Consider the following 20832-nt stretch of genomic DNA (forward strand, 5'->3'; position numbering starts at 1 on the left):
ATCCTTGGAGTTTTGTTAATTTAAGACATGGAAACTAAAATCTCAGCATTTAGATATGTAAGGGTTTGTATAACTTTGAAAGTTGTTTTAAACCCATTTTTTTAAAAATTCAGTAACTGTTTATGAAACACATGGTTTGCTAATTCCCTTGTGACTATTTCATTTTTACATTACGTGTGTGTGTGTGTATGTGTGTTCACATTTTTAAGAGGGGTTGGAAATGTTGATTATTTCCTTATTTTCTGAGGGAACTGTTGGATCTGGAATTTGTTTAACATAAGAGTCAACCATAAGGAAGGTACATAACATATAGTCATTTACTTCTAAATAAAGTAAATGTTTAATGTTTTTAATCTACTTAGCTTGTTTTATAAGTCCTTGTAGTTGCTTATGAGTAATGTTTTCTCTTTTTGTAAAAACCTATTTCATAAGAATTGAAGAAAGACTACTGGTGCACAGAATATACATTTTTAAACTAAGTTTGGCAGTGTCTATAAAAGCAGAAAGTGACTTTATGTTTTCTGCAAATCAGTTACTTGCTCTATCTTTGAAAGCCAGAGTCCTTATGCCAGTGTGTAAACACAGCAAGGCATAGAAGAGAATGATCAGCCACTGGATCTCATTGATTTGTTTATTGATAATCCAGGTCACCAGTTAAGACGTTTTATATACCCTTTACAGCAGGTACTTAGTAATGCACGTTTTAAGCAGATACTCTTACATATTTAATCTGGGTTTTATATATATTTGAAAATAAAAATATGCTCTCCTCAACATTTTTCTCATTTAAAAATACATTCATTCATTTAACAACTATTGATTTGTGCTAAGGGTGTAAAGATTCTAAAATTGAAATAATTATAAAAACATTATTTTTTTCTTGTAGATGCCCACTCCAAAGCTTAATGCTATCCAGATCACTGGATGATAGAATTAACCTGAAATCTTTTCCTCTTTTAAATTAATGTTTCTCTTACTAGGGAAGCATAGTATAATCAAAAAGATTCGGTGAATTGTTGCCCTGATTCTTTCAAGGACTTGTGGAAATCAAGTTATGTCTTTTGGTTTATTTCCTCATCCCCTTATTTAAAGACAGTTGCAGATTACTATTGATTACATGCCCATTTATATACAGGCACTTTGTTAAAGTTTTCCTTAGAAAATTATTGTAACAAAGTCATTTTATTCCCTTTTTACGTAGGAAGAAATTGAGACTCAGAGAGAGAGAGAGAGAGATTAATTATACAAACCACATACTTCTAGTTGTGGCAAGGTCAAAATGTGAATTTAATTCTGTCTTCAAGCCCTGTGCTCTTCACATGGTGCTTGGTGGTCTGTCCTCAGTAAAGTTGGAGGAGATGATCTCTAAAATCCTTTCAAACATGCAGCTAAATGACCCTCTAAAATGCACCCATTGCTAGCCTACTTACATGGTGAACTTTCCTTGTAGACTCCCTCGCTTACTGTTGTCCCAAATTTTGGAACCCAGTTAGTGTTTGATGAATGAATGATGAAAAAAATGTCATGTTTTAAGATGGCTTTCACTGATTACATTCCAGTCTGTAAATGCAGCAAATTTAATGTGATACGTTTAAAGAAAAAACTGTTTTTTACATTTTCAGTATAAATATTCAAGTAAGTGGATGGAATAATCTTGGAAAAAGTTTATACACTTACAGTCTCCATTAAAAAGTAGACGTTTGTGAAGTTTCCCTTGTGGTTCGGAGGGTTAAGGAGCCACCGTTTTCTCCCTGAGGATGTAGGTTCCATCTCTGGCCTCACTCAGTGTGTTAAAGATCTGGTGTTGCCACAAGCTGTGGTATAGATTGCAGATGCAGCTAGGATCTGGTGTGGCTGTGGCTGTGGTGTAGGCTGGAAGCTGTAGTTCTGATTCTGCCCCTAGCCCAGGGCACTTCCACATGCTGTGGCTGTGGCCCTAAAAGGAATGGGAGGGAAAAGTAGACATTTATAATAAGAAATTATGTAGACTCATATTTTAAAAAAAGGTAAGAGACTTCCCGTCGTGGCTCAGCAGAAACAAATCCGACTAGCATCCATGAGGATGCAGGTTCGATCCCTGGCATTGCTTGGTGGGTTAAGGATCCTATGTTGCTGTGAGCGAGCTATGGTGTAGGTCATGGATGGGGCTTAGATCTGGCATTGCTATGGCTGTGGTGTAGGCCAGAAACTGCAGCTCTGATTTGACCTCTAGCCTTGGAACCTCCATATGAGTGTGGCCCTAAAAAGATACAATGAAATAAAATAAAATAAAATAAATTTTAAAAGGTAAGAATGACCCTCTCATTGCACTGATGATAATGCACACATCTTATTTGTAATGTCCCAGAAACAAAACATCGAGCCATAGAGTAACAGTGGTAAAAACCATAGCTACTTTGTACGTGTTCCATTTCACTGTAATGATCGTCACCTTTAAAATTGAAAGCTTTCTATAGTACATCCATTTTAAAATCTAAGACAAAGCCCACCTTTTAAGATTTTGAAGCAAAAAGAATTGAACTATTTTTCAAAATATATTATAGAGGTCCTGAAGGAGGTAAGAATATAATAATAGCAGCGTACACTAGAATAGCAATTTATACTGTCACAAAATAGATGATAGTATTCCTAATGTAATTTTAATTGATTCCAACTTGCGAGGGTATCTATATTGTAGGAAAGGATATGTAACTAAATTTTATCAAAGTTTGATTACATTTGTGGTCAGTGAAAACAGCGAGTTCACTGATGTTTGTAAATTGGATCATTTAACAAATATTCCTTTGATGAAGTAGAATAAAGCCACTCATACCTTCCAATGAGGGGTTCTAACTTTTTTCTCTTGTTGGATACAACCGCCATTGAAAAAATCTCTTAATTGTAAATTTAGACTAACTTGTTAGTTTCTATTCATTATATTTTCAGTTCATTCAACAAACACTACTCTCTGTCTTGGCATGTGCTATGTTCTGGAGATGTAATGGTAGCAAGTGGAATAGACAGATTTCTGCCCTTCAGAGCTGCCTCTACAATCTAGTAGAGGCCCTTTCAATAGGCAGCATTTTTAAAGGCAACACAACAAATGACATTTAGATCCTTCAAGTGGAATACTGGTTCAAAGCAACAACATTTCCATAAAAAAAATTAAACCATATAGAGTCCTATCCAAATTGGAACATTGATAATCTAAGTAACACCAACAATAAAAGAAAAAAAATATCCTGGCGAAGATTGACTCTTGCTTCGAAACAAAGGTTTTAATGTGTGGTGGTAATATTTTTGAGGAAAGAAACATAATCTCTAGCTTACTTTCAGCTTGAAAACTCTAGGACTTTTCCTTTCTTGAATGACCCTACTTTTTACTTTTCCTCTAGTTGTGTCAAAATTCCCCCAAATTTACTGTGATGTTGATTGTTTAACTTCAAGCCATTTATCTATTTCATTTTGGCAGAATAAAACAATAGTGGGGAAACATCAGCTTCCAAGGATTTTTTTCTTGTTATTTCAAATGTATTTGAGACCATCCTTAATTTAAGTAATCCTGATGAGGAATATATTTATTTGCATAGAATTGTGCATTATCAGCCAATCAAGGACTTTGTTATCAAGAAGTTTATTTATTTTATTCATTTAATAAAAGTTATGAGGTTTCTACTATGCATTGCTCTGGGGATACAGTATTCGACAAAACAAGCTAGTATTCTGCCCACATAGAGCTCTCACTCTCCTGGGAGATTTGGCAAATAAATAACTACGTCAATAACAATATATGATTTATGGTGCTATTATGTACAGAATAAAAATGGGGCGATGTTATAGACAGTAAGATGGTGACTTCTGTAATTTCAGTGTTCAGGGAAAGCACTCTGAGGAGCTGGCATTTAAATTACCATCCTGAGTTTGTTTGTTTGTTCGTTTGTTATCTCTTCCATTTACATGTTAGCTCCATGAAGCAAACATTCTTGTATGACTCGTACCGTGTTGTACCCCCAACTCCCAAGACAGTGTGAGGCACCCAGGAGGAACTCTGTGGATATATATTGACTCAATGAGAGGAAAAAGCTAGGCATTTGAAGTGGTACTCTACCAGGGGAAATTTAGCAATGTCTGATGCCATTTTTGGATGTTACAACTAGACAGGGAGTGCTCCCAGCATGTGTACAACACAACTCCCCAGAAAAAGAATTGTCTGGCCTACAATGTCAACAGTGCTAAGGTTGCGAAACACTGCTTTAGGGGAAGAGTTTTCCAGAGGGAAATAATTGGAGAGCGGAGCCCCTAAGGTGGCAGCAAGTTTGCATATTGGTATTAGAGAAACTCAAAGAAGGCCGTGTAACTGGAGCACTTTGGCCAAAGAGAAAATGGGAGAAGACTATGCCAAAGAAGGCAAGAATCTATTCATTCAGGGCTTTGTAAGGATAAGGAGTTTGAATGTTATTCCGTGTACCATATAAAGCTATAAAGTGGTTTTATACAGGCATGTGACATGATCTGATACACTTTTCTAAATGGTCACTCTGAACTTTTGCTTGGATACTGGGTTTTAGTAGGAAAAGTAGAAGATATATTGTTTCGAAACTATTGTAATAGTCAGGGCAAGAAAGAGATGGTGGTAGCCTGGATTAAGAGGCATTAGTGGAAACTAAAATACGTGGACTGATTTATAATGTGTTGTAGGATTGATAGGATTCTCACTGAATTAGATATGAAAGATGAGGCAGATGACAAAATATAACCATTGTATGCATGGTGCTGTCTCTTACTGAGACGGGGGTGACTAAAGCTGCTTCCCTTCCTTCATGACTTCTGTCACAGTGTGGTAAGGAATGTTCTGACCTGCACTTCTGTGGAAGCTACAGAACTGTAAGAATTGCTCAAATGATAGCCATTCACATCGTCCCTAGGCAGTAGAAAGAACCGAAACATTGGATATTTTGTCTCTTAGGTAATCCTTCATTCTTAGGGGATCAAAGCAAGACTATAATTAAAAGACACAAGAGTTTGCACTGAAACATGAAAGATGCAGGAAGGTGGGCTAATGGTTTATAGAATTTAAATTGAATATGGACTATAAAATTAGATTTCAAGTAAATCTTATTGATGGATATGTGACTAAATGAAGACAAAAGGATTTTGTTAATATTTCATATACTGAATGCCAAAATACTCATTTGTATTCATCATAAAATAAATATATTTCTTTACACATCGGTATTGACACACATTGTTATCAGTTATTAAAATATGATAATGCCACTTAAAGCTTTTGAATTATACTTACCATGTTTACATGCAATACATTTTTCTGAGTATGCAAATAATAGTATAGTAATAATGTTCATTGTAGAAAATTTTCTAAATACAAAAATATGAATAAAACATTAAAATGACCCATATCCTACCACCTAGAAAGAGCCATCATTAATATAGAGATACATTTTCTTCCAGTCTTTTTTTTTTAGTATAAAATATGTGCATTCAATGAAGTGTTCAAATGTTCCTTCCTATCCAAATTTTTCACCTAGCTTTATATCATGAATAAGGAAGTTCCTGGGCCATGGATTGAATGCAGGTGGCAGCTGTGATCTACACTGCAGCTGCGGCAATGCCAGATTGTTTAATCCTCTGTACCAGTCCAGGGGTGGAACCTGTGCCTCCGCAGCGACCTGAGACACTGCACTTGGATTCTTAACCCACTGTGCCACAGCAGAAACTCCTAAATATTCTTTAAAAATATTTTTTAATAGATGCAAAATACCCTACCATCTGGATATCCCCTAATTATTTGATTATTCCCATTTGACATTCAGATTGTTTCTAATATTTCTAATATTTCATGTAAAACACTTCTAATACTTATTTGCATTTCCTACTGTTTTCCTGGGTTAGATTTTTAGAAGTGTAACTATTTCCTTAAAGGTTATGAAGATTACAAGACTTGACACATATTGCTTTTCCTTGTGTGTATTCCTAGAAATGTGTTTACTGTTTACTTCTCCATATGAAGGTATACATTTTACTATCATTTGAATTATTTTCATTAAAAATATCTTTCCTGGAGTTCCTTTGTGGTGCAGTGGATTAAGGATCCAACATTGTCACTGCAGTAACTCTGGTTACAACTGTGGCACAGGTTTGATCCTTGGCCCGGGAACTTCCACATGCCACAGGTGCAGCCAAAAAATAAAATCTTTCCAGGGCATATTTAGGTTCTTAAATGTTAATCTAATTAGAATAGTCATATAGTTATTATTCTTACAGTAAATGTACTTCTGTTTGATGGACTCCAAATATCACAGGTATAATAAGTTATTGGCAACAATTTATTGAGTACCTGCCCTAAATAAGGCTAGGAGTTGATAATTAAGGAGTATAAGGTGTGATTCTTGCCCCATATCCACTCAGAATTTCTTCTCTGGATCTTTGTTCTCTAACCTATATAAAACATTAAAAATTTTATTTCCATTCCAAATGGGCATATGAAAATTATAAGCCGCTAACTATAGCTACTACTTCCTAAAAACAGTGCATGCTTTTGAGCATAAATTGGTGGGGAGAAATGTGGTGGGGTGGAGAAGGGTGACTGAGTTATATATAACAGATCCTTCTATCTAATTACACATACAGGTGGCAAATGCATTATTAAAATAGTGCTCAGTGTCTTATGTTTGAAGTGAAAATTGTAATTAAAAAGTATGTTCTCCCCTAGTGCTCGTACTTTTTACCAAAGTGGTCTTGTCTATCCAGTGAATCTTAAGAGAACAATTAAAAGTGATATCGTTTCTATTTCGGTGAACTGCTCACATTTCCAGTGTATCAAATAAGTATTCTAACTTGACTTAGAAGATTCACTGGTGTTTTAAATATCTTGAGCATATTATTTACTTAAATAATGACTGTGTGACTTGGTCTCCAAACCTTGGATTTAACTGTACTCTTGAGTGGCCATAATGTGATCTGTTAGTTTTCCAACTACATTTCATTATTTCATCATAGCCTAAATTTATATTATCAAACTTGAATATTTTTCCTGCTAGCTATATTCTATTTTTGAAGAAAGCCTCTGAGTGGCATGTGAGAAAACAGTCTAAAACTTGATTGGCTAATAGATGTTTTTCTTTTTGAAATGTAGGATTCCTTAGTTCTTTTTTTTTTTTTTTTTTTTGTCTTTCCTAGGGCCGCTCCCAAAGCATGTGGGCATTCCCAGGCTAGGGGTCGAACTGGAGCTGTAGCTGCCTGCCTACGCCACAACCACAGCAATGCAGGATCTGAGCCATGTCTGCAACCTACACCACGGCTCACAGCAATGCCGGATCCTTAACCCACTGAGCAAGGCCAGGGATCGAATCCAAAACCTCCTGGTTCTTAGTCAGATTCGTTAACCACTGAGCCACGATGGGAACTCCAGGATTCCTTAGTTCTGAGTGATTTATCAAGGGTCTTCTTTTTTTAAGAAAGAGAATCATATCACTGATAATAATACATCAGTCTCTTAATAATTATGGTTATTAAATTTTCATATATTTTATTGCCTCTTTAATTGATTTTTAAAAATACTACTTAGGGCCAAAAACTGTGCTTTAAATCTCTTTTTATATCAAAAACACATCAGGCCCCGACGTAGACCATTAAGAATAACAAATGCTTTGCCAACAGTTTTTGATTTACTTGTAAAATAAAAGGGAAAAAAAAAGCTGTAGGTTATTATTTGTCATCAATAAAAAACCATCAAAATATTTGTTCATTCTGATATTTTGTAATGTGTAAATAGTCATCACTTTTCACTGAGTTACAATCTAAAAGAAGTAAGTATATGTTTGTTTGGGTGTCAAACCTTTATTTGTAATAGTTCTCTATACACCAGAGTCAGTGTCATTGAAAGGCCACTCTCTTCTCATTTCTCTTTCCTTACATGTTTCATTGCCTTCTTATTTTCAGGGACTCCCGAAAGCCTGGCTGAGAAGGAGAGGCAGCTCATGGGTATGATCAATCAGTTAACCAGTCTGCGAGAGCAGCTGTTGGCTGCCCACGATGAGCAGAAGAAACTGGCTGCATCTCAGATTGAGAAACAGCGTCAGCAAATGGAGCTGGCCAAGCAGCAGCAAGAACAGGTGAGTGAGAACTAGAGACACAGTCACCTTCCTCAGGCATTGTTTGGCCTGCAATTTCTAGGTCACTCTTTGAGACAAAGATTAATAGAAGCTTCTCCTTCCCCCGCTTTCCCTGCCTCACATAAGTAATTAAAAAGGCAAAGCACCAAAGCAAACAAGAAGACTGATCTGAAGAATTTTATCAACTATTTTAGTGGCACGTAACATGGAAATGATATAATCAAGGTGAAATTCTGATCTGTCATGAGAGAAGTACCCAAAAGAACCACAGAGAGCCAAGAGCCAGTCAGGGCCATTGTGAAAGCTCTCATTCAGTGTGTTTGGTATGAGCTTTGAAGGCTAAGTAGGATTGAACAAGTGAAGTAAATTTGCAATTATGATGCAGGAAGTTTGGTTAGGAGGCTATTATAATCATTTAAATAAAGCATGAGAATCTAAACTAGATAGCGTAATGACCATGGAAAAAGAGAAGAAAGGAATAAATAGGTGGAAGAATTATGGTTGGTTAAATTTTTAAGTGGGAGAGAGAGAAAAAAAGTGTTGAGCCTGTTTTCCTTGACAGGGAAAATCAAGAGCAAGACAAATTTGGAAAAGCACATGGTTTTATTATGTTGAATTAGAGCTGTTGTCATGTTGTCCATCTGAAATTATGTGAGAAAACAGATAAACCCAAAAGCAATTTTGAAGAAAGGGGTTAGCTAAGTTTCTTAGGCTATCTATGTAGAGATGATAGTTTAACCCCTGGAGAAGTAAGTTTTATTTGTTTATTTAGGTGCTGCTTGAGTGCCAGTTACTGTGCTAACTGCTGAAGTTACCTGAATTAACCAGAAAGACAAAGCACCTAAATCCTAGTGGAGAGTGAGGTGGTTAACAAAGAAAAAGAAAAATTAACAAAATAACTTCAGATAGTGCTCATTAATTTGAAGCAATGTAAGAAGAGTAATTTGATAAATGTTGATTGATACGATACTAAGTATTTCTTGGTTTGGGTGGTTGGATCTGGCATTTAAAGACAGATCTAAATGGCATACAAGAGATACCTGTATTACTATCTAGAGCTAAGGTGCTTCCTGAAGAGGAATGGCAGGTTTATGGGCCCTAAATTAAAATAGTGGTGATATCTTGAGAAAATGGAAAGAGACGAAGGGTAGATAGAAACCTTGGAAGATGCTGGCATTTAGCTGGTAGAGCAAAATGAACAGAAGCAAGAAGCTACTAGAGTTGCCATTTAGATTTTCAGTGTCAACCTTTAAGCATATGGCTTCTACAAAGTTTTAGTAGCAGAAATCAGATGATAAGAATTGACATGTTGAAGGAGACATAGTGGAGAAATGGAGGTAACGAGGAAGAAATATAACTTCAAGGAAAATTGATGGTAGTGGGAAGGGAAGATGGAAGGTGTCGTAAGGTGAGCTTACATATAAAGTCAGCACATCTTTTCTAGGACTAACTCACATCGCTGCTCCATGTTCTGGGTTCAGTCCACTCACATCTTAAGTTGTGGAGGGCCGTTATTTATTCAAGGGTATTTTTTTTTTTTTGTCTTTTTTGCCATTTCTTGGGCTGCTCCTGCAGCATTGTTCCCAGGCTAGAGGTCCAATCGGAGCTGTAGCCGCTGGCCTGTGCCAGAGGCACAGCAATGCAGGATCCGAGCCACGTCTGCGACCTACACCACAGCTCATGGCAACGCCGGATTCCTAACCCACTGAGCAAGGCCAGGGATTGAACCGGCAACCTCATGGTTCCTAGTCAGATTCGTTAACCACTGAGCCACGACAGGAACTCCTCAAGAGTATTTTTGTGTCCACACAAATACTGCAAAACTTTCAAAACAGCATTCAAAATGTAAACTAGCAGAATTGAAGGAGGTGAAAAAATAGATTATATATGAGGAGACCTTCTGTCTTTCCCTTTTACTCTTCTCTACTTGATGATTCCTCTCTGCTTGAAGGTGATATTTTTAATTTTAATGAAAAGCCTGACCATTTTCCTTCGGTATGTACATGGCCTATTATTGCAGATGACCCATATTCCTCTTGCTTTACCCCTGTGATAAAACAGTTCAGAGTGATTGCCTATGGCAGTCTAGAAAAACACTGCTCTTTTCTCATCCATAACTCTCAATACCTTCAGACATCCGAATTCTAGAAACTCCAAGAAGCCTCTGAAACTGGAGCTCAGAAGGGGATATTTCTTGGTAGAAGAGTACTTACATTGATAGGCTGGAGGGCACACTTGTCTTAAAAAAAATTTCTGAGCAATTACTAATGGCAACCAAGGTTCCTTTCTCCTTCTTTCACATTCTGGCCCATCCTCAAATATCATCTACAGATTCTAGAATTTGTACTTATTCTGACATTCTCTTTAGAACTTCAGAAATCCTTAGATTCTTCCAGAACATCTCTCCTGTTTCAGAGAGATGCCAGGCAATGGTGCCTACACAGCCTGAGAGAAGATCCCTCCTGAGAGCTACAGGTCAGGTTCCTGGAGCCCATTCTGCCCTCCCAGGTCTTCACCCATGCAGCACTGGCATTGTCAACGTTCTTGTGGCCACTGATCTTTTCATCCAGGTGTAGGGATACAGCAAGGAATAACACAGACAAAAAAGCCCTCATGTTCTGAATTCTGGTTGGGAAGAGATAGACAATAAATAAGTAAAACATAACATAGGGTGAAAATAAAACCGAGAAATAGAATTGAGGGGACCAGGTAGAGAGATAGGCTCTTTTAAAATGAGTGCTCATGGGGTTCCTGTCATGGCGCAGTGGTTGGCGAATCCGACTAGGAATAATGAGGTTGCGGTTCAATCCCTGGCCTTGCTCAGTGAGTTAACGATCTGGCGTTGCCCTGAGCTGTGGTGTAGGTCGCAGATATGGCTCGGATCCCGTGAACTGTGATGTGGGCTGCAGATGAGGCTTGGATCCCGCGTTGCTGTGGCTCTGGTGTAGACCGGTGGCTACAGCTCCGATTGGATCCCTAGCCTGGGAACTCCATATGCTGCCAGGGGAGTGGCCCTAGAAAAGGCAAAAAGACAAAAAAAAAGAGTGCTCATGGAAGACAGTAACAGATGAACAGACTTGTAGGAGGGGAGGCAGTGAGCAGTACAGTTATCTAGGAAAAGAGTTTTCCTGGATGGAGGGGAAAGCGGTGCAAAGGCCCAGAGGCAAGAGTATCCTTGGGAAATAGATGTGTCCTTGGTGTGGCAGGAGTGGAGCAACAAAGGCAAGAGTGAAAGGAGGTGAGATGAGAGAACAGCAGGAGGCCAGATATCCAGGGCTTTGCAGGTGTCAAGTGGAAACTGGCTTTTACTCTGAGTGAGACAGAGGGCTTTGAAAAGATGAACAACATGACACAACTTACATTTTAAAAGGCCCTCTCCTCATGCTGGTATATAATTGGCTGCAGGAAACAAGGACAGAAGTAGAAGGTGCAAATAGGAGGCTATCAGGGCAACTCAGGCTAGAGGCACCAGTGGCTTAGAGCAGGAGGAAGTTGTGGAGGGCTATAAAGGCATCAGTTTCTTGATAAAATCTTAAGGTGCTTACAAAAGGCTTTAAATGGCAGCTGAAATATTGATATGTGGAATGAAAGAACCAGGCTTATAGAAAAGAGTGGTGTTTCTTTTTCTACCCTCTCCTTTCCTGTTTTTTCTTCAAAAAAAAAAAAAAGGAATTTTTAAAAGCTGTATTCCTAAGATAAAATGAAAACATTAAAATATAATTGGGAGTTCCCATTGTGGTTCAGCTGTAACAAACCCAACTAGTATCTACAAGGATGCAGGTTTGATCCCTGGCCTCACTTAGAGGGTTAGGGATCTGGCATTGCTCTGAGTTGTGGTGTAGGCTGGCAGCTGCAGCTCCAATTCGACCCCTAGCCTGAGAACTTCCATATGCCACTCGTGTGGCCCTAAAAAGCAAAAAAATAAAATAAAAATAAATAAAATAGGGGGTTCCTGTCATGGCTCAATGGAAATGAATCTGACTAGTTATCCATGAGGACACGGGTTTGATTTCTGGCTGCACTCAGTGGGTTAAGTATCTGGCATTGCTGTGAGCTGTGGTGTAGGTCACAGATGCAGCTTGGATCCCGTGTTGCTGTGGCTGTGGTGTAGGCTGACGGCTACACTTCCACATGTCGTGGATGCGGTCCTAAAAAGACAAAATAAATAAATAAATTAATTAATTAATTTAATTGTGCCATATACATAGGGGAAATAAGAAATTCATTGTGCAGCCATGTAGGCCCATCTTCATCCTGTAGCTTCTTTAGTTTCATTCACAGTAATAGACTATGCTTAGGTCAGTTTTTTCCTGAATTTTTAGCTTTCTGATACAGAGGTTAAAACATACACTTTTGTAATGAAAATGATAGTGATTATAACATTGAGAATAGGAACTAGAGCCTATTTATAAGAGCGATAAATTTCATGAGGTTAGAAGTTACATTCTTCTGAGAAGGCTTCCTGCCCTATCTCATGTAATGAAGTGTTTAAATTTTTCTTATCTATTCACTCATGCAGTCTTCATTAAATATTCATCGTACTCCTTTTGCAAAGTGTTCAAAAGTACTCCTTTTCCAAATAGTGTGAGCAAAATCCACATGGTCCCGAACCCCACTGTATTTATGGGTTTCTGCCTAGGAGACGGAAACCTGTTAATTAAAACGAAACCAAAATAAATATAGCATCATAACTGTGGTAGTATAGGTATAGTACTAGGTAGGTAGAGGATGTCAGAAGAGCAAATAATGGGATAATCATTGTATTCTGGCTTAGGAAACACTTAAGATGGCCATATTGGAGACTAATTCCTGAGTTTAGTTTTGAACCTGTTGAATTTGAAATGCCTTTGAGAATGTCATTGGATAAATGGACCTGAAACTTGAAGCAAAGGTCTAGGCTAGAGAAACAAGTTTGTAATCACTTGGCATTTGTGTGGACATAAGTACAGAGGGAAAAGAAGAGAGTCTAAAATTGACCCTACAACACTGAGTGGCTGGACAGAGCCATTGACAGTAATTTGAGAAGAAACGGGCTTTTAGGTAGGACCAAAACCAGGGAAATGAGATGCCATAGAACCAAGGGAGAAAATTCCAGATTGTAGGAAAGCACTTGAGTATTGAATTTGGATGGAAAGTTAAGTGGTGAGGACTAGAAAACACTGCAGAATTTCAAAAATTGGAAGTGACTGGTGACTTTACTAAGAATCCCTGTAGTGGAGAATAGGGGCAGAAACCAGAATTGAGGGTGTTGAGGACTCAGCAGTAATGGCAGTATTTACCAAAACACAAAAACATACCAAAACCTCACTAAGACACACAGCATTTACAACACTTTGTGCTTCTCTGAACTCCTTTTTGCACACCCTCCTGTTTATGAAATATTCTCCTTCTTTTCTAAGGGCTGAAAATGTCAGAGGCAGTACCTCCTAAATATATTGCCAGGAAGAGGGATTTTTGAAACTCTTCACATCTGATACTGGATTGGATCACTGTTTCCGTGTCTTTGGCTTCATTTGCTTTAGGCCAAAAGAAACTCACTGTTCCTGAAGTCTAAATACCTTGTTTGATCCAATTTAGGGCTGAATTGTTGGTACTGTAGGGGTGCAGGCACATGTCTTTTCATCAGCTTAATCGGTGTCCAATCAAACTTTGAGATACAGAACGTTGGTAATGCCCCCTCTCCCCCGGGACTACACTATACCCTTAAATTTTTCATGTGCAATTTCTCCACAGATCGCGAGACAACAGCAGCAGCTTCTGCAGCAACAACACAAAATCAATTTGCTTCAGCAACAGATCCAGGTCAGAAATCATAATTTCATACGTACTTCCAATTAAGGAAGAGATTTTTGTTTCCCGTATTTAATGACCCAACTGAAATAGCTCCAAAATAAAATATACTTTCAGCCTAATTGTGACCTCTCCCCCCCCCCACCCCATCCATGTCACAAGAATCTTGCAGATACTGGCTCTGTCACCAGCCTGTTTGCGTCTGGGTGGTTCAGGTGAAGCAAGCTGACTGTAGTTTTTAATCCTACACTGAAAGGAAATTATTGTTGAGAAATGTTAAAAATGTTTCATTTTTCTCTATTCTATAATGTTTAAAATGTGCCCGTCAGTGTTCTTACTGGGGGAGATGCCAGGGACTGGAGTAGAAGTGTACAGCCAGTTTTCAGATAGTGGTGGCAGAGTGCTTTTTACCTTATGCTCACAAGCCACTGATGATCAAGGTGGAGATAGGAACGGTGATGACTTGGTGTCAAGTTGAATCTCACCCTTCATAGGGCCTGGAGAAGCCAAGACCGAGGGCTCTGCAACCGGCATGTTTTCCTTATGTGGAAATTTGCTGTGATGGAAGCTAAGCTGCCAGGGCTATGCCCATCCCCATCCCTTGCTAGTGGCACACTCTTTGAAAATTCCCTTTCTGAAAGCATTTTTATTGGAGAGGATTTCTGAGGATTTAATAAAATCATGGATGGAGCACTTCCATGTAGTGTCAAAGGCACACAGTAAGCACTTAGTACTTGCTTTGACTAGCAAGCAAAGGCGTTTAGTTCATGGAGCAACGAACCCAATTTTATGTGACATCATCCATTTGGAAGCAGCTGTTAGATTGGCAGTCAACTTATCTGGGAAGAAACGATCATTTTTCTTAAAGTTGTATCTTAAGAATCCAGTCTCTTTTCTTAAGTGTAAATATCATAAATGACAGAAGCAAACTTGTCCACATGTTAATCATATTTAGACTTCTTTGACCAAAAAAGCTTATCCCATTTTACTAACTGGGTCAGGTACATTAATTGCTTTACTCTGGATTATAGAGCCCGGTCAAGGTTTACTCATTCTTGTTCTACCTGAGATTTCAGTGTGCTGGTCACAGCTTCGGTGAAACAGAAACATGAGGGACATGTTCCAACCAGGACTCTTTGCTTCGCCTAATTATGAACAGCACATTTCTAATGTGGTATTATATCTTCCATATACAGAGTGTGGTTATTCAGTTCAATGGTTTAAAACTATTTATTGGGTTTCCTGTTTAGCCTAAGCATGCTGACTTTGAACATAGTTTAGTTAATGCTACCAGGCAATCTACACTTAAAATGGTCTTAATTATTGAAAACTGAAGATAATGAAATTGTTACAGCAATTTCTCATTATAAATAAGATACAATTCTGTAATGAGCAGTGTGGACCTTAGCAGGTCACTTGGTTTCACTGTCATTTGATGAGGGTACCAATGGTTTTAAGTTTTTGTAATTTTTTTTTTGCTAGCTGCACATGTGGCATATGGAAGTTCCTGGGGCTACGGGTTGAATCAGAGCTGCAGCTGCAGGCCTATGCCACAGCCACAGCAACACCGGATCTGAGCCACATCTGCAGCCTACACTGCAGCCTGCAGCAATGCTGAATCCTCAACCCACTGAGCAAGGCCAGGGATCGAACCTGCATCCTCATGGACACTATGTTAGGGTTCTTGACCCACTGAGTCACAAGGGGAACTCCTAAGTTTTTATAATTTTGATGAGACTGAGATAATATTTGATTAAACAGAATTATAAAAATGTCTCTAAACCAAAATCATAAAAATTCAGAAGGCTCCATCAGTTGTGTTTTCTGACCATTTAAATTAAGCAACACCTTTAGTACATTTTGGGGGGAATTTTTCCACAAAATTCTGACCACTGTATTCATAATGTGGACTTAAAGCTCTGTCATAATGATGGAATGTTGAAATTGGTGGATTTCTTGCACCAGAGCATGGGGCACTATAATTTATAAGTTAGAGCATTTTTTTACATGAAATACCTTAAACTTATCTGTTTTAGAAATAACACGACTATAGAAACTGTATTCCAGCAAGCCAGAGCCAAGTTTAATGACTTGCCCAAGATCACATAACAAGTTTTAGGTAGAACTAGGGTCAGAAGCAAAGTTTCCTGACTGTTAATATAAATACTTCTGAGTATGATAATATTAAACACTTAGAATTTCTATTTGATTGAAATCTTACACTGCTGGCCTCCACTACTTCACAGTATAGGGAAAAAGAAACCAATATCCCTAAAGGAAATAATGTCATGTTGATAGTAATTTGGGGTAGACATTAAGAGATGTTTAGATATCTGTGTATTTGTCCTCTTTCTAGTGTTAGTACAGGTAAATGATACTGACAGAATCAAAACCCATCAACTATTTTTGTTTTGTTAAGTCTGGAAATGTTTCCAGCAAAAAAATAAGTGCTGAACAAGAGTGACAGGCTGAAAGGAATTAATTTTCACAGCTTCCAGTATATTCATTAACTAAAAGCATAGTTCTAAAGTATATTTTATAAATTGTTAATTTGGAGCAACCTTATAAACACTTAATAGTTATGAAAATCACAATATATTTAAATTGGTCTGTTGAGAGATTGTTCAAACAGTTACGGGAAGCAGTGATGTCGTGGCATGTGGAGAAATAGAGGATTAAAAACATATAAGAGATCTTTTGTTGTTCTCCCCATAACTCCTTACCATAGTTCCTTTTTAGAATGCTGTCTCTTTCTTTCTTTCCACTTCCTCCTTTTCTTTGGCAGCATAGGACAAGGAGGAAGAAGGTTAGAAATCAAGCCTGGCAAGTTAAATTTATAATAAATATTGTGATGAAATCAATTTTTGTCAATGCATACATCATCAGTGTTCACTGAAGACTTAACCTTCGATTAAATTTTCTTTGATATCCGAAAATACTTCTCTAGTATAAATATTTTTTTCTGTCTTAAAAGTGTAGCCTGAAGACCTTATAGAAATAAGCATACCACTGACATTATTCATCCTAATTGCGTTTTTTAGATGTTTTGTGCCATTATTCTTTTGGACCTTAGAAAACAATTTATTCCAGTTCCTTTGTTGATATAATAGTGGACGGCACTCTTACTAGACCATGATTAAGGCTGCCTTTACGATTTTTGCTTCAACTGTAAACACACAAGACATTATCTTGGCCCAGATTTTGGGAAAGGCATGCAATACATTAGATGGGTTAAAGCACATTTGCTGGATGGATTAGATTAGCAGGTAGGAGAACGGAACAAATTTTCACGCTTTATAGATACGTTGAATATCTACATTGAATGACAGAATGGAGATGTTCCCCAACATTTTCCTCATTCTTTACCTGATACCTCTTTAAAGGATAATTAATTTAGCCACCTGCATTCCATTTGAAAATGGGTCATTCAACATTAAAAACATTATGAACAAGTTTGTACATGTGTGTATGGACAAACATTCATGTTTTCCAGTGACCCAGGTGATTTAAAAATTCTCTTGACCTGTAAATTCTCTCTTCTTTCAACTCCAGATGAAAAGAAGGGTGGTAGGTTTTACTCTGTCATTATTTATTCAAAGAGAAAGTGCCATAAAAATTATCAAATTAACTGATTTTATTTAATCACTTAGGATCAATTCTTTATGAACTGCCTTTCTCTCTTTAAAAAAAGCAACCTTAGTGCTAAAATTGCATGATTCTAATAGGATTGAAAACTCAATCTGTACTGCTTCTTTATAAAGACTTTATAGAGTTATAGTGTTCTTCCAGTTCTATTCATGTAACTCACGAGGATTAAAAGAAGAATTAAGGAAGAACTCTTTCATTCTTTGCAAGATCATAAATTAGTTCATTCTGCGAATAAAATCATGCAGAATACTAGAATATCATCCCACATCCCTTCAAGAACTTGTCACCTTCTTTATGAAACTCTTAATTTTAGGAACTCTAAGAAGTTTTAGTCTTGGATTTTCTACCATGGCCCAGCAGTAATGAACTCGTGAGGACGTGGGTTTGATCCCTGGATCCAGTGTTAAGGATCCAGTGTTGCCTTGAGCTGTAGTGGTGTAGGTTGCAGACATGACTTGGATCCCACGTTGCTGTGGCTGTGGCTGTGGCGTAGGCCACCAGTTGAAGCTCCAATTCAACCCCTAGCCTGGGAATCTCCATAAGCTGCAGGTGCGACCCTAAAAAGACAAAAAAGAAAAAGGAAAAAAAAAGAAAAAATGTTTTAGTTTTTTCTTTCTACTATTCAGCAATATTTTCATTTATGTCCTTAAAAAGTGTAGTATATTGCTTTTCTATCTACTGTATCTAGCTAACTCTTAATGCACATTAATATATGATTTGAAATTTAGAAATATTTCAGAGAATATACTTTCTAGATTTTTTTGAAGGTAGTCTTTTTTTCTTATTCTCTATTGCTTGTGCTGTAGTGCCCATCTTCCACAATTTTATTTCCTGACTAATCTCTTTTATATATTAAAGCAACTTGTTTCTAATATTGTTAGATCGTTTATGTTTCCAATAATTATCCTAGACCAATGGTTCATCCTGACCTGATTCACTGTTACCAAAACCTTTTAAAGTAAATGAATAAGTGACTTCTGCTCAACATCCGTTATGGCAACAAACTGAATATTTTCTTGAAGACTCATGTTCTGTTTTATCCTGAAGCTTTGTGTAGGACATGGTTTCTGTAGCTTTGGGTATGTATATGGGAAGCATGTGCTAGTTTTAAATTTCTTACTGTTTTTCAGTAAAATTTAATGGGATTTAATGTTCTTATTATCATCTTATATGGACAATCCAAAAACACACTTTGGTATGAGATTTGCTTATATGTTTTGAAGGGCAAATTTAAGAATATTATACTTCTTTTTATGGGAGTTCTTGTTGTTTCTCACTGGTAATGAACCTAACTAGCAGCCATGAGGGTGAGGGTTAGATCTCTGGCCTCCCTCAGTGGGTTAAAGGATTCAGTGTTGCTGTGAGCTGTGGTGTAGGTTGCAGACACAGGTAGGATCCTGCATTGCTGTGGGTATGGCATAGGCCGGTGGCTACAGCTTCAATTCGACCTCTAGCCTGGGAACTTCCATAGGTTGTGGGTGAGATGCTAAAAAGACAAACAAAACACTTCTTTTCAAATGCATACTTTTTGTGATTCCCATACTAGGGACTTTGAACTTTCATAAGAGATTTGACAAATTTGTTTTATTCCCTTTTCTGATAAACTTTTCCAACTATTGTTCATTGTGTTCTCTTGGGGGCAAAGAATTAGTATTTAATAACCTGCTGTCATTGTTTCTGATACATAAGGTAAGCACATGGAGGCCTAATAGTGGCTTTGGGTCACTAATTCTCTCTAGAGCTAACTAAGGGTTGAGCAAAGGACAAATCTCTGTTACTTTGTATTCTAAGTTGTATAGTGCATATTTCTTAGGATAAAGGAAAGATCTTGGTTCTTGAGATGTTAATAGGATTGTTTTTAACTGCATGAAATTTAGTGGTATTAAATGGTTAAAAAAAAGCAGATTCTCTGGATTTAGACACACTCGTATTCAGTTTCTGCATCTTTACACCTCATCTGCTGTTTGATCTTGGTAAAACTGATCACTCTCTCTGAGTTTCATTATTTCCATCTACTCAATGGGAATTATAATACTTCAGTCACACTTGGTTAGTTTGAGGAGTAAATGGGCTCATCCCTGGCATGTAGTGAGCACAAAATGCTTACCTAAGTCACTGGAGAGAAAGACTTCTTTCCATTCTGATGATGGACAAAGTAATGAACATTTCCAGCAAAAGAAAAATGTTTAGGGGAAAAAGGGATATAATTGACAAGGCAATAACACTGAAAACTGTAAGTTCAGCGTTCCTAAATTCATAGGATTTTTAGAACTACAACAGACTTTTAGAAAGCCTTTATTTAGACCTGTCTCTCGTTTTGACATTTGTAAACTGAAACCAAGTAGGGTTAGAAGATTTCCCAATGTCACGTAAGTTGTTACTTGTGGAACAATGGCTGGATTCCAAGTTTCTCGAGTCTTGGCCAGACCATTTTTATTTCACCAATGTTCTACCATTTAAGACTAAATGACCCAAAGTTTTAAAATGAGTTTTCTTTCCCCAGGAACTTATTCTTTCAAAGTAAAAATACATCTTGACTTATGTACAATTGAATGATTAAGTTGCAGTCATGGGCTCAACCAATTTTGTGATAAAGGTTTCATTTTATTGGAGCCAAAGTTCCCTGAGCTCATTAAGAGTTTTGGTAATTCTTGATAAATTATTATGCAGAATGAAATCCATTGAAATATTGTATGGAAAACATAATAACGTTAAAGGTGAAATAATAGTACCTGACTGACCTGCTGATTTATGATTTCTTTCTCTGAGTGTGGTAAGTTGGAAGCATTTTACCCCCCTCAACAAGACCCCACACACATACATGAGCACAAAGAGATTGCAAAGTAACCTTGTCTCTTTAGGAAACTGGAAATGCCAAGAATAAACACCGTATAATTAAGGTAGCATTTCAACCTGGGAAGGAAATGTATTAACTCCTTGAGCTCTGACTAACATTTTGCTGTATGAAATAAACTATACCACAACTGGACGGATATAGTTCTTGGCATTCAGATAGCTTATTAGAGGAGAAAATGTGGAGATACAGAACACCAGCTTTAGGAATGACTCCTCTCTTCCTTGTACTTCCTGGAAGGAGAACTTCCTGTTGAGAAGATGGGCGTCCTCTCCTAAAAGAACAGTGATGATAACTGCAGGTCTGTCCTTTTAATCAGAGGGAGCCACTTTAAAATCCTTTCAGCATTCTTTTTTTTTTTTTTTTTTTCCTTAATACATCTCCTGGTAATTACCTAATGGTAGAATTTCAGCCATTTATATTATTTCT

The 20832-nt window shown here is 37.4% G+C and overlaps 1 protein-coding gene across 26 annotated transcripts in view; it reads left to right on the forward strand.

Annotated features, from left to right (window-relative positions):
- The window catches only part of SOX5 (SRY-box transcription factor 5), a 527302-nt gene that overhangs the window by 307015 nt on the left and 199455 nt on the right, over nucleotides 1-20832 (forward strand). For all 26 annotated transcript variants that reach the window (XM_084956582.1, XM_084956577.1, XM_021092957.2 and 23 more), the window contains 2 exons: nucleotides 7939-8111; nucleotides 13845-13913. In XM_084956582.1, coding sequence (XP_084812708.1) covers nucleotides 7939-8111; nucleotides 13845-13913 — 242 coding nt within the window. The remainder of the gene's footprint in view (nucleotides 1-7938; nucleotides 8112-13844; nucleotides 13914-20832) is intronic.

Source organism: Sus scrofa, chromosome 5, assembly GCF_054392235.1.
Source record: "Sus scrofa isolate SSC_HxYL_T2T_F1_AM1 chromosome 5, Sscrofa_HxYL_maternal_Yorkshire_Landrace_v2.0, whole genome shotgun sequence".
In the NCBI taxonomy this organism is placed as follows: Eukaryota; Metazoa; Chordata; class Mammalia; order Artiodactyla; family Suidae; genus Sus; species Sus scrofa.